Here is a 12,112-nt window from a genome sequence, read left to right as displayed (position 1 = left end):
TTTTTTTTTTTTTTAATTTATGAAGAAGATAAGTGAATAGACTATTTTGCCCCTTTAAAAACTCACGTGAAAAGCACGTGTGTATGATTCCGGTCAAAATGGCCTGAAAATTCCAATTTTGAGGCACCGTGCAACAAAAACCAGAGTTTAGGTAAGAACGTGCAAATTTTTTTTATTTGGGGGGCAAAGTGCAAAACGGGCATTTGTTTAGGGGGTAAACTGCTTTTTACTCATAAATTTATAAATAAATATATTTCAAAAAAAAAGGAAAAAAAAAAGGGTACAATCATCTATGAACTAGACACTCGCATTTCTCGAAAAAGTGATTCCATTACCTGATAAAAACTTCTATTTTGATCATGCAAAGCAGATCCAGCAAGAAATTCATGCACAACACCGCCAATAGTAATCCAACTCCGGCCCCTTTCCTTAACGACCCCCTTCTCCCTCATAACCACCCTCAATTTCGACACACTACGCCACTCAAGATCCGAAGCAAACGAATTCGAAAGCATAACATAACCACCGGAATTCTCGGGATCAACCCCAACAAGCATCGAAGAAACATTTCGAGCTATTTCTAACCTGTTGTGCAACACCGACCCGGCAAGAATTGCCCCCCAAACAAATTTATTAGCCTCAAAAGGCATGCAACTAACGACACCGAGAGCTTCTTCTATATAACCCGACCGAGCTAAAAGATCGATATAGCAAGAATAGTGCTCCAGCTTGGGCGAAATTAGAGAATCTTTTCGAGTCATTTCGTCGAAAATTTCACGCCCTTTATCTAATAGCCCCGAGTGACTACACGCGGATAAGGCACCGAGGAAAGTTCCGGAATCTGGAAGCAAACGAAGCTCTTGCATTTCGGAGAAGAGTGTCAAAGCTTCATCTCCTTTGCCGTTTACAGCAAGACCTATGATCATGGCATTGAACGAAACTACGTCTTTTTCGACTATTTGGGCGAAAACTTCTCTCGCGGCATCCAAATTCCCGCATTTCGAGTACATATCTATCAATGCAGTAGCGAGATTTACGTTGGATGATAGTACATGTTTTTTCCCACTTGTTCGCATGTAGTTGTGAACCCAAATTCCGAGGTCTAAGTCTCCGATTTCAGCACAAGCTGAGAGGATGCTCACCATAGTGACGTGGTTAGGACAACAATCGTAGTTCTCCATCATTGATTTGAAAACAGTTAAAGCCTCCAAAGGGCAGCCGTTTTGAACGTAAGTACCTATCATAGTATTCCAAGAAAGAATGCTTCTTTTACCTTTATCAGAAATCTCATCAAAATTCGCCCTACTCTGCTCCACCTTTCGGCATTTTCCGTATAAATAAACGAGCACGATATTAACATAATCAGAAGCTAAATTATTGCATTCTTTTAGCATATGTGTCATTAGTTTCACCCATTTCTCAAGGTGTGGGGGAGTAAGTCTTGAACACGCAGATAAAACACTAACCATGGTATCACTTTCAGGCAGCAGATTTTCGTCGAGCATCATCGTAAATAGATTGAGGGCGTCTTCGGATGATCCGAGTTTAGCATATCCAGAAATCAAAGACGTCCAACAACAAACCAAATTTCTGTCAGGCATATCATCAAACACCTGGCGTGCTGACCTCAAATCCTTAACCACCTTGGCATAAACCATAAGCAAGCCATTGCAAACAAAAGAATCAGAATTGAAACCCGATTTCAGGACATGGCAGTGCACTTGGCGCACGCAATCCACACCGACGCCATCTCTAGAGCACGCCTTGAGGAGAAAAGAGAACGTCAATTCGTTGGGCAGAAGCGGCCGAAACTTCAGCTCCTTGAAAATAGAAATCGCTCTCAGCGGCGATCCCTCTTCAGCCAACACTCTGATGATTGCGTTGAACGGGAAGATATTAGGCTGCCGCAATAAACGGAAGACCCTGAGCGCGAAATTCGAATGGTAGTGGCCGATGAGACGAGTGGCGATGAGGTTGCTCTGGTGCGCATTGAGCCGGAAAATTCGAGCGTGGAGTTGGAGGAGGTGAGCGCGTGGGATGCGGCCTTGTAAGAGGCGGGAGAGATCGTTCGCCGGCGGCGAAGTTGAATCGACTGAGTGACGGAGTTTTGGAGGAATGCAGAGGAAACGAGGGTAGTGTGAAAAGAACCGAGCTTTTGAGCGCCACGTGGAAAGGGAAAGACGGTGGTGCATCAAGAAAAATTTTGTTGGTAATTTTGCTGGGACATTAGCTTAAATACTGCACAAATCTTAATATTATTTTCTGATATTTTTAATTAGTTTTAATAACCAAATTACGAAAAAACCCATCTTATTTGGTTAATTACAGTCACCCCTCATTTTAAATATTTTTATATAAAATTTGTGTAATTTGGTTATTTACCGAACCAAATCGTATATTCAGTTCACTTCGATAAACGGTATGAAATGTTGGCGTACCAAAAATTTGGTTCGATTTTACTTATTTAGCATCCCTAAATTTACCTATGGAGGGTATTTCGTCGATACCACCTAAATGTAATACCTGTTATAATTTAATATAATTAAATGAAAATTTCAAGCGAGAGTCTACAAAATTGATTTGATGTTTATTTTAGGGTAAAAAGCGTTTTACCCCCTGGACTTTGGGGTGTTTTGCACGGCGCCCCCCCAGCTTACAAAATTTGCACGTTTTTACCTGAACTTAGGTAGTTGTTGAACGACGCCCCCCCAGCTTACAAAATTTGCACGTTTTTACCTGAACTTAGGTAGTTGTTGAACGATGCCCCCTTAAGTGTCTATTTTTGAAAAAAAATAACCGGAATCTCACACGTGCTTTGCACGTGTGAATCCAAGGTTTAATTTGCCTTTTCCTGTACACTTTTACCACTGTTCTACCTTTCCCTTTGTTACCGTTAGGAGATTCCTAATATTCCTCCCTTTATAAACCATTAGAAGCCCTTCTGTCCCTTCTCTATTATTGCCATTCATCTTCTTGATTTGGTTTCAATTTCATATGGACGCGACGTGCTATTGTTCGAGAAGACCAGTCATGAAAACTTCATGAACTGATCTGAATCCATGAAGAAGATACACCAACTGCGACAAATACCGGGTAAAAAATTCAATCTTGTTTCTTTTGTTTTATTTAATGAAACTGAAACCAAATCAACATGAAATTGGAAGAAGAAGCAACGACAAATCAAGAAGAGGAATGGCAATAATAGAGAAGGGACAGAAAATTAGGGCTTCTAATGGTTTATAAAGGGAGGAATATTAGGAATCTCCTAACGGTAACAAAGGGAAAGGTAGAACAGTGGTAAAAGTGTACAGGAAAAAGCAAATTAAACCTTGGATTCACACGTGCAAAGCACGTGTGAGATTCAGGCTATTTTTTTTCAAAAATAGACACTTAAGGGGGCGTCGTTCAACAACTATCGAAGTTCAGGTAAAAACGTGCAAATTTTGTAAGTTAGGGGGGCGTCGTTCAACAACTACCTAAGTTTAGGTAAAAACGTGCAAATTTTGTAAGCTGGGGGGGCGCTGTGCAAAACACCCCAAAGTCCAGGGGGTAAAATGCTTTTTACCCTTTATTTTAAAAAAAGGGTAAATTGCACTTAACCCCCTTGTGGTTTGAACATTTTGCACATGACCCCCTTATGGTGTGAATTTAGGCACATAACCCCCTTGTGGTTTTGACATTTTGCACATGACCCCCTTATGGTATGAAATTAGGCACATAACCCCCATGTGGTTTTGAAATTTTGCACATAACCCCCTTATGGTAAGAAATTAGCACATAACCCCCTTGAATAGAAAACTGGAAAAGACTAAATCATCCCTATCAAGTCAAAAGTTCTTGTTTTTATTTAAAAATAATTATTCTATAAAATGAAAAGTTTAATGTATTTTTTGGTAGAATGAGAAATATAACATATTATTGTGTTTTTTTCTATTTTACCGCACATATTTTTTTTTTAAATTTAATTTTCATTTCAACTTTAGAGAAATGTTTTTTTAGATTTTTCCAAAAGAATAAAATAAATAAACCTTTTGTTTCTTAAAAAAATTAAAGTTCGATAACAACTATAATATAATAAATTATATTATAGTTACCACAAGGGGGTTAAGTGCTATTTACCCTTAAAAAAATTCAAAGTACCCCCCTCTGTAAAATGTCCTCTTGATAAACGGGGTAATTATATAATTAGTAAAAAGTATAGTAACTATTTTATTTACTATTTGAGAAGTTCAAAACTATTTTATTTCTAAAGCCACCCCAGAAGAAACCTTTTATTACCTTTGCGATTTTGAAAATACATTTAAATCACCTGTGAATCATTTAAATCCGCAATACCGAGTTTAAAATCTTATGATTTACGATTCAAATGTTACGATTCAAATCGTTCATACCCAAGTCAATTTAAAAGTTCAAATAAATCTTAAATATAAAAAAATCGATCAAATTTTACGATTTACGATTTAGGAAAACTTTAATGTATTATATTATTTATAATAAACTTGAGATAGTTATAGTTTTGGCCACTATATTATATACCATTTTTAATTTTGGTCCTTAACCGAAAATGCCCCCAAGTGGGGGTTAATTTTTAATTTCTGAAAATCCACATCCCTGGCTGAAACAGTTCTGAAAATTGCATAATCACCCCTACACTTACTCTATCTTCCTAGTCGCTCCACCCAAATAGCAAATTTAACCCCAAAGTGGATCTCTCTTTCAATATCCAAAATATCCGCCACATTTACGAAAATTCCCAACGCCGAGCATAAAATCTCATGATTTACTATTCAAATCTTACGATTCAGTTCATTCATATCTGTGTGGAGTAAAATGTTAAAATAAATCTTAAATATCAACAGATCGATGAAATTTTACGATTTTAGGTCCCTATATTATATACATTTTGTTAATTTTGGTCCTTAAACTAGAAATGCCCCCAAAGTGGCGGTCAATTTGTAATTTCTGGAAATCCACTATTCTGGCTGAATCAGTTTTGAAAATTACAAAATCACCCCTATACTTACTCAATCTTCCCAGCAGCTCCACCCAAATTGCAATATCCGAAATATCTGCCACCAACGCAGTATGCTTCGACTCCTCTTCAGCTATAATCGCGTGTGACTCATTTACGAAAATTCACAATACTGAGTTTAAAATTTTATGATTTACGATTCAAATCGTTCATACCTAAGTCGATTCAAAAGTTAAAATAAACTTTAAATATCAAAAAATCGATCATATTTTACGATTTACGATTTAGGAAAACTTCCATTTATTATATTATTTATAATAAACTTGTGACAATTACAGTTTTGGTCCTTATATTATATACCATTTTTAATTTTGGTACTTAAACCGGAAATGCCCCCAAGTGGAGGTCAATTTGTAATTTCTGAAAATCCACCTCCCTCAATGAAACAGTTCTGAAAATTGTAGAATCACCCATATACTTACTCCATCTTCCTAGCCGCTCCACCCAAATTGCAAATTTGACCCCAAAGTGGATCTCTCTTTCAATAACCAAAATATCCGCCTCATTTACGAAAATTCGCAATACTGAGCATAAAATTTTATGATTATGATTCAAATCTTATGATTCAATTCATTCATACGTATGTCCATGCAAATGTTAAAATAAATCTTAAATATCAACAAATCGATCAAATTTACGATTTTTGGTCCCTATACTATATACATTTGTTTTAATTTTGGTCCTTAAACCAGAAATACACCCCAAGCGGGGGTAAGTTTGTAATTTCTGAAAATCCACCTCTTTGACTGAAACAGTTTTGAAAATTGCAGAATCACTCGTATATTTACTCCATCTTCCGGCCGCTCCACCCAAATTGCAAATTTAACCCCAAAGTGGATCTCTCTTGCAATATCCGAAATATCCGGCACCAACGCAGTATGCCTCGCCTCCTCCTCAGCTATAATCGTGTGTGCCTCATTTACGAAAATTCGCAATACCAGTTTAAAACCTTATGATTTACGATTCAAATCGTTCATACCTAACGATTCAAAAGTTAAAATACATCTTAAATATCAACAAATCGATCAAATTTTACTATTAACGGTTTAGGAAAACTTTAATTTATTATATTATTTATATTAAACTTATGATAATAACAGTTTTGGTCCCTATATTATATACCATTTGTAATTTTGGTCCTTAAACTGGAAATGCCCCCCAAGTGGGGGTCAAATTTTAATTTCTGAAAATCCACCTCCCTGTGTGAAAAATTTCTGAAAATTGCAGAATTACCCCTATACTTACTCCATCTTCGTAGCCGCTCCACCCAAATTACAAATTTGACCCCAAAGTGGATCTCTCTTTCAATATCCAAAATATCCGCCTCATTTACGAAAATTCGCAATACCGAGCATAAAATATTATGATTTACGTTTCAAATCTTACGATTCAATTCATTCATATCTATGTCTATTCAAATGTTAAAATAAATCTTAAATATCGACAAATCGATCAAATTTTACAATTTTTGGTCCTTATATTATATACCATTTTTTTTTAATTTTGGTCCTTAAACCAGAAATGCACCCCAAGTGAGGGTCAATATGTAATTTCTGGAAATCCACCTCCCTGACTGAAACAGTTTTGAAAATTGCAGAATCACCCCTATACTTACTCCATCTTCCCAGCCGCTCCACCGAAATTGCAAATTTAATCCCAAAGTGGATCTTTCTTGCACTATCCAAAATATCCGCCACCAACGCAGTATGCTTCGACTCCTCCTCAGCTATAATCGCGTGTGACTCATTTACGAAAATTCGCAATACCGAGTTTAAAATCTTATGATTTACAATTCAAATCTTACGATTACTAAGTCGTTTCAAAAGTTAAAATAAATCTTAAATATCAACAAGTCGATCAAATTTTATGATTTACGATTTAAGAAAACTTCCACTTATTATATTATTTATAATAAACTTGTGATAATTACAGTTTTGGTCCCTATATTATATACATTTTTAATTTCTGGAAATCCACCTCCCTGACTGAAACAGTTTTGAAAATTGCAGAATCACCCCTATACTTACTCCATCTTCCCAGCCGCTCCACCGAAATTGCAAATTTAATCCCAAAGTGGATCTCTCTTGCACTATCCGAAATATCCGCCACCAACGCAGTATGCTTCGACTCCTCCTCAACTATAATTGTGTGTGACTCATTTACGAAAATTCGCAATACCGAGTTTAAAATCTTATGATTTACGATTCAAATCTTACGATTACTAAGTCGTTTCAAAAGTTAAAATAAATCTTAAATATCAACAAGTCGATCAAATTTTATGATTTACGATTTAGGAAAACTTCCACTTATTATATTATTTATAATAAACTTGTGATAATTACAGTTTTGGTCCCTATATTATATACATTTTTAATTTTGGTCCTTAAACCGGAAATGCCCCCCAAATGGAGGTCAATTTGTAATTTATGAAAATCCACCTCCCAGTCTGAAACAGTTCTAAAAATTGCAGAATCACCCCTATACTTACTCCATCTTCCTAGCCGCTCCACCCAAATTGCAAGTTCGACCCCAAAGTGAATCTCTCTTTCAATATCCAAAATATCCGCCCCATTTACGAAAATTCGCAATACAGAGCATAAAATCTTATGATTTACGATTCAAATCTTACAATTCAATTCATTCATATCTATGTCGATTCAAATATTAAAATAAATCTTAAATATCAACAAATCGATCAAATTTTACGTTTTTTGGTCCCTATATTATATACTTTGGAACAGTGTTGCAAAGCTAGATGGCACAATTATTGACAACTATATAGAAGACTTCCTTGTTATGGTCACCTGCTGAGGTGATCGTATATTTGTATCAACTCCTGGTTCATCACTGCACCTCTCTTATTTTTACACTTATTCAAACACTAATATCAGCTAACTAAAGTTTGTCTTATACATTTATCATAGGCTAAATTCTTTCTATATTATTTTAATACAACTATTTTAATGCTAATAAAAAGAAACAAATGTAACGTTGATAATACTATATACAACCAATATGCCGTAACAAATCTTCACCGCATGCCACTGTGTACCAATCTAGAACCGCATTCTCCTCTACCTAATCAGTATCATCCATCGCAACAACGAGTCCAGCAATAATCATGTACGCAACAACTGCAATAATCATGTACGAACATTGTATCCTTTACATATCATAGAATACTAGCTTGTATAACATCAGTTTTTTAATAAATATAATATTTGGTCCTTTACCTTTTTACATATCAATATTATCTCTTATTTCATAACCCGTCTCACCGTATACAATGTTTTGTTTTAATAAATGTGACCCTTATGTTTAGTTTTCTAATATTGATCACGATATGGGGGCAACTTTGACGCGTCACATGTATCATATCATCAACCCCTTCAAACTCACGCCAGCATAAATAAAACACATTTTGCAAATATGTAAACAGGACATCGACACCACACATTGCGCGGTGCTCCTCACCTAGTGTGTGTGTGTGTGTGTGTGTGTGTGTGTGTGTGTGTGTGTGTCTTTATATATATATAAAATACATAGTTGCAGGGTGGATGCAATTACCCAAACAAGAAGGAGATTTTCGTAATTTAACCATAACTCAGGGGGTGATTGTAATTTGAAAGTGTTGGAAGAATCAAAGTTGAAAAGCAACATAGAGAATTTCATATTTCCATTGTTTTAGAAAAATGGGGGCAACATCAATTTATTTATGATTTCAGGACACAAATTAATGTTCTTGTTGACAAGATAACTTGTATATACACACGCGCACACACACACACATATGAAACAAAGTTTTAAAAAAAAAAGCATCTACACGATCTTGATCGTATGGAATTAAACAATTTGTTCCCCGGTCGAAGCATCACTCACCACAGCACAAGGCAACGACAGATTTTCCATAAGCTCCACCCTGTATTCTAAGCCTCTAAGGTAGTGTCCCAACAGCATGCACCTGAAAAACCAAATAAAAATCATTCTCTATATAAAATACTATATTTAAAAAAGCGGTAGGGGGGCAATGGCCCCCATAACCAGTGTAAATTTATGGACGTACCAGAACAGTAAGCGAGCCAAATAATCGCGAGGCAATGAGATAAGAGGCTGGAATTGAAGAGAAGTGTTCTCGACTAGATCAATACAATCTCCTTCGGTTACAGCCTCTACAGTTCCTACAGTTCCACTGTCGCCTACGTCGGGGCCTTTTGAGTACATCTTTGGAGAAAGTGTGGCCAAGAGACCGTGTACTACTGAGTGGATTGTGTCTTTTAGCTCGGGTGATGTTGGTTCCGATAGCTCGACTACCTGTTCATAAATTATTAAATTATAGGGCCAAATTGCGTTTTAATCGTTCCTATTCTAAATTCATTGTTGTAGATGTGTAGTATTATATGTATCGCTTACCTTTTCTGGTTGGAGAGATCGTAAATAATCCAACAAGTCGTTCTGATCTTCCCCAACAAACTGTTGCATCTGAAGAGCTGCACTTTTCCTCTTTACTTCTTGGAGTTCCTGAGGAAGGCGAAATTTATAAGATATCGAGTTAAACTTTGGACAATTAGGAATAAGCCTTGTAATCAAATATAATGAAGAAAACGAGAAACACCAAGATGCAGTAGATTTTTCAAAGAAACTAAAAGCATAATTAACAACTGAAGAAGGCGATGTAACAAGTTAACCTAATCATGAAATAAATTGTTACGAGGATGCAAAATGCAACAATTAGACATAATATTGTTGAGATGTATACCTTTTTGACAGAAGTTAAATGAGAATGCAATTTCAAAATGTGTTGTCGAGCTTCAAGGGTCAGTTCACCAAAATTCGGGATGTCATACGTCGTTTCTCCCGAGTTAACAGATGTCGGCAAGCTTTCTTGTCTAAAGTTTCCACTAATTCCTTCGTCATTCGGATGTTCCGTCTCGGTTTCAAAACTAGAATCTTCATTTTCTGATCTATTATCTCCGAAATATATCTCAAGATTCCTCTCAAGACTAAGCCTATACTCAGCATTTCGCAACGTGTACCTGCGCCAGGATAGAATGTGATTTAAGTCAGAAATAACCCCTATTCCTGTATCCACTCATAATACTGAAAGAAAACGACAAAAGTGCCAAGAAAGTTTGTATTGTTTGTTCAATATTTTTTTTCCAAAACAAGTGCCGAGAAAGTCGGAAATCCAGTTGAGAATAGCTGTGTACGTGCCACTAATTCAGTTCATTGATTAACCGCAAACCACAAAGTTAATTAATATTCGAGGCAAATAAAATGTTAAAGGCACCTTATCACGTGTCACATAACATGTGTGCCTACAAGACAATCGGTTAACGAGTTACTAGGTCCCCGTTTCCCCACTGTGAAAAGAGAGAAATTTACCTAACCTCGTTTAATGTAAACATTTGCATCATTAATTATACGTTTGCACCTCAAGAAATCTTTACATGTGTTTCTCTTATTAGTGAATGTGTTTCTCTTATTAGTGAATTAGGTTTACGGATGCTATGCAATCGACTATTTCAAAGGTCATACAGAAAGTGGGCATAGGCATACCCCGTCATCATAGAAGACACCAAAAGCTTGGAAAGCGGGTCCCACAATGCGTCGACCATCACTTGAAATTGATCGGATGGAAGCAACCCCAGCATACCGGATATGGTCCTCTTCATGGCATCTATAGTTGTGTGAGGAACATCTTTCTGAATTAGGCTCACATCCAACGGCTCTATATCTCGTATTAAATTAACGAGGATCGATTTCTGAAAGATAAAAAGAATTTGCATCGAGTTAGGTCTCGAGATTCAATCGAACGCGCTAAATTCCCTCGAATTGGATTCCTCTTAACCATCATATGTGCAAGCAAATCAAAACCACTGCTACTAATCATAAGTTAATGATAACTTCACAAGCAATTAATTTTTGTTCATTCGGATTTTTACTCACAAGATATCGTGAAACAGTTGCATTACAGGTACCAATTGCCCATCAATTCAAAACAATCAAAATCAAAATTAGACTGACCTTTGATTGCGGATTTCCGTCGCTGGAACTAAATTCCCAAGCAGAAGAAGAGGAAGCTGAAGAAGCGAAAACCCTAGTTCCCAAAGGTCGGAACCTACCAAAATTTCTTGTGGGGCAGAAAACAGAAAAAGACACGGGAGGCAAAACACGGCGGCGCAGAGGCGGAAGAGGAGGAGGAGAAGAACAGGACAGAAAAGAGGCGAAGGTTGCCATCAACAACCAATCACCGCCTCGATTCGCTGTCTTCTCCTCGATGATGGGGTCCTCGCTCCCAACTGATACAGCCACAGTTTGAATGAAAAATCTCAGACAAGACAACAAGGAAAAAGCTAAGAAAAAACGTGGTTGAGTCAAAGCGTCGAACAGGTGGTGGGCGGGCGTAGGGGCGGGGGCAAGGTCACGTTAGCCCACACGGGTTCGAGCCAAGAGTTGCTCGATTGTCGGCCACACATGTGCAGCATGGGTTGGGCCTTGTGCGGGCCAACTGTTTGTACATTTGACCGGTATATTTTATATGGACTTGGTCTGGTAGTTATGTTCAGTTGTTCTTGTTTCCGGCGGGCCCAATGGGCCGAGTTAACAACTCACTGTCTCAAATTCCGGTGTGGTATGTTTCATATATTTATTTCTTTTCTATTATTAATATATTAGTTTTTTTTTTTTTAATAATGGAACTCGCAGCCAACCATAAAATTTATGTATATTCAATAGCATAGAGAGCTTAGACTGAGTATTATCAGTGCATGAATAGATGCACTCGACAGAGAAGTATACACACATGAAAAATATAAATGATATAAGGAGAATTTAGTCGTTGCGGGGTTTAAGTTATGTTCAGTGGTCCTGATCTTTTATGCAATGTTTACTTATTTACAATCATTTCTCCCTCGAATCATGTAGTTAATTATCAAAGTGAACCAACAACTACTGTTTATATCCTCCAAATATGCATTTACAAACGTAAATTTGCTTTTCCAACAACTGCATGTGTGTGAATTTATGCACGTACATGCGTGTGAGTGTGTATGTGCGTGTTTCGTTGTGTTTGTGATAGTC

General features: G+C 36.9%; 2 protein-coding genes across 2 annotated transcripts; both read right to left on the bottom strand.

Annotated features, from left to right (window-relative positions):
- Positions 1-53: 53 nt before the first annotated feature.
- Positions 54-2,209, bottom strand: LOC105957505 (pentatricopeptide repeat-containing protein At1g08070, chloroplastic). The gene has a single exon (XM_012981428.2). It carries the CDS (start codon positions 2,190-2,192, stop codon positions 291-293), a length of 1,902 nt encoding a protein of 633 aa, XP_012836882.2. The 5' UTR covers positions 2,193-2,209; the 3' UTR covers positions 54-290.
- Positions 2,210-8,678: 6,469 nt separating this feature from the next.
- LOC105957507 (MAR-binding filament-like protein) lies at positions 8,679-11,662 on the bottom strand. The gene is made up of 6 exons (XM_012981430.2): positions 11,057-11,662; positions 10,589-10,794; positions 9,789-10,065; positions 9,443-9,550; positions 9,096-9,343; positions 8,679-8,993 (listed from the first exon to the last, which is right to left on the bottom strand). Exons 1-6 carry the CDS (start codon positions 11,267-11,269, stop codon positions 8,876-8,878), a joined length of 1,170 nt encoding a protein of 389 aa, XP_012836884.2. The 5' UTR covers positions 11,270-11,662; the 3' UTR covers positions 8,679-8,875.
- Positions 11,663-12,112: the final 450 nt, after the last annotated feature.

This window comes from Erythranthe guttata, chromosome 2 (genome assembly GCF_056151865.1).
Source record: "Erythranthe guttata isolate IM_541 chromosome 2, IM_541, whole genome shotgun sequence".
Taxonomy (NCBI): domain Eukaryota; kingdom Viridiplantae; phylum Streptophyta; class Magnoliopsida; order Lamiales; family Phrymaceae; genus Erythranthe; species Erythranthe guttata.
The sequence above is the reverse complement of the archived record's forward strand: the minus strand, read 5'-3'. Positions and strand labels throughout refer to the sequence as shown.

Excerpts from the sequence above, each read along its gene's own strand:
- LOC105957505 (XM_012981428.2), bottom strand. The coding sequence starts at position 2,192 with ATGCACCACCGTCTTTCCCTTTCCACGTGGCGCTCAAAAGCTCGGTTC.
- LOC105957507 (XM_012981430.2), bottom strand. The coding sequence starts at position 11,269 with ATGGCAACCTTCGCCTCTTTTCTGTCCTGTTCTTCTCCTCCTCCTCTT. Across the intron at positions 9,551-9,788 it reads ATTTAACTTCTGTCAAAAAG|GAACTCCAAGAAGTAAAGAG; the intron begins GTATACATCTCA and ends CGCCTTCCTCAG. Across the intron at positions 8,994-9,095 it reads TTGGCTCGCTTACTGTTCTG|GTGCATGCTGTTGGGACACT; the intron begins GTACGTCCATAA and ends TTGGTTTTTCAG.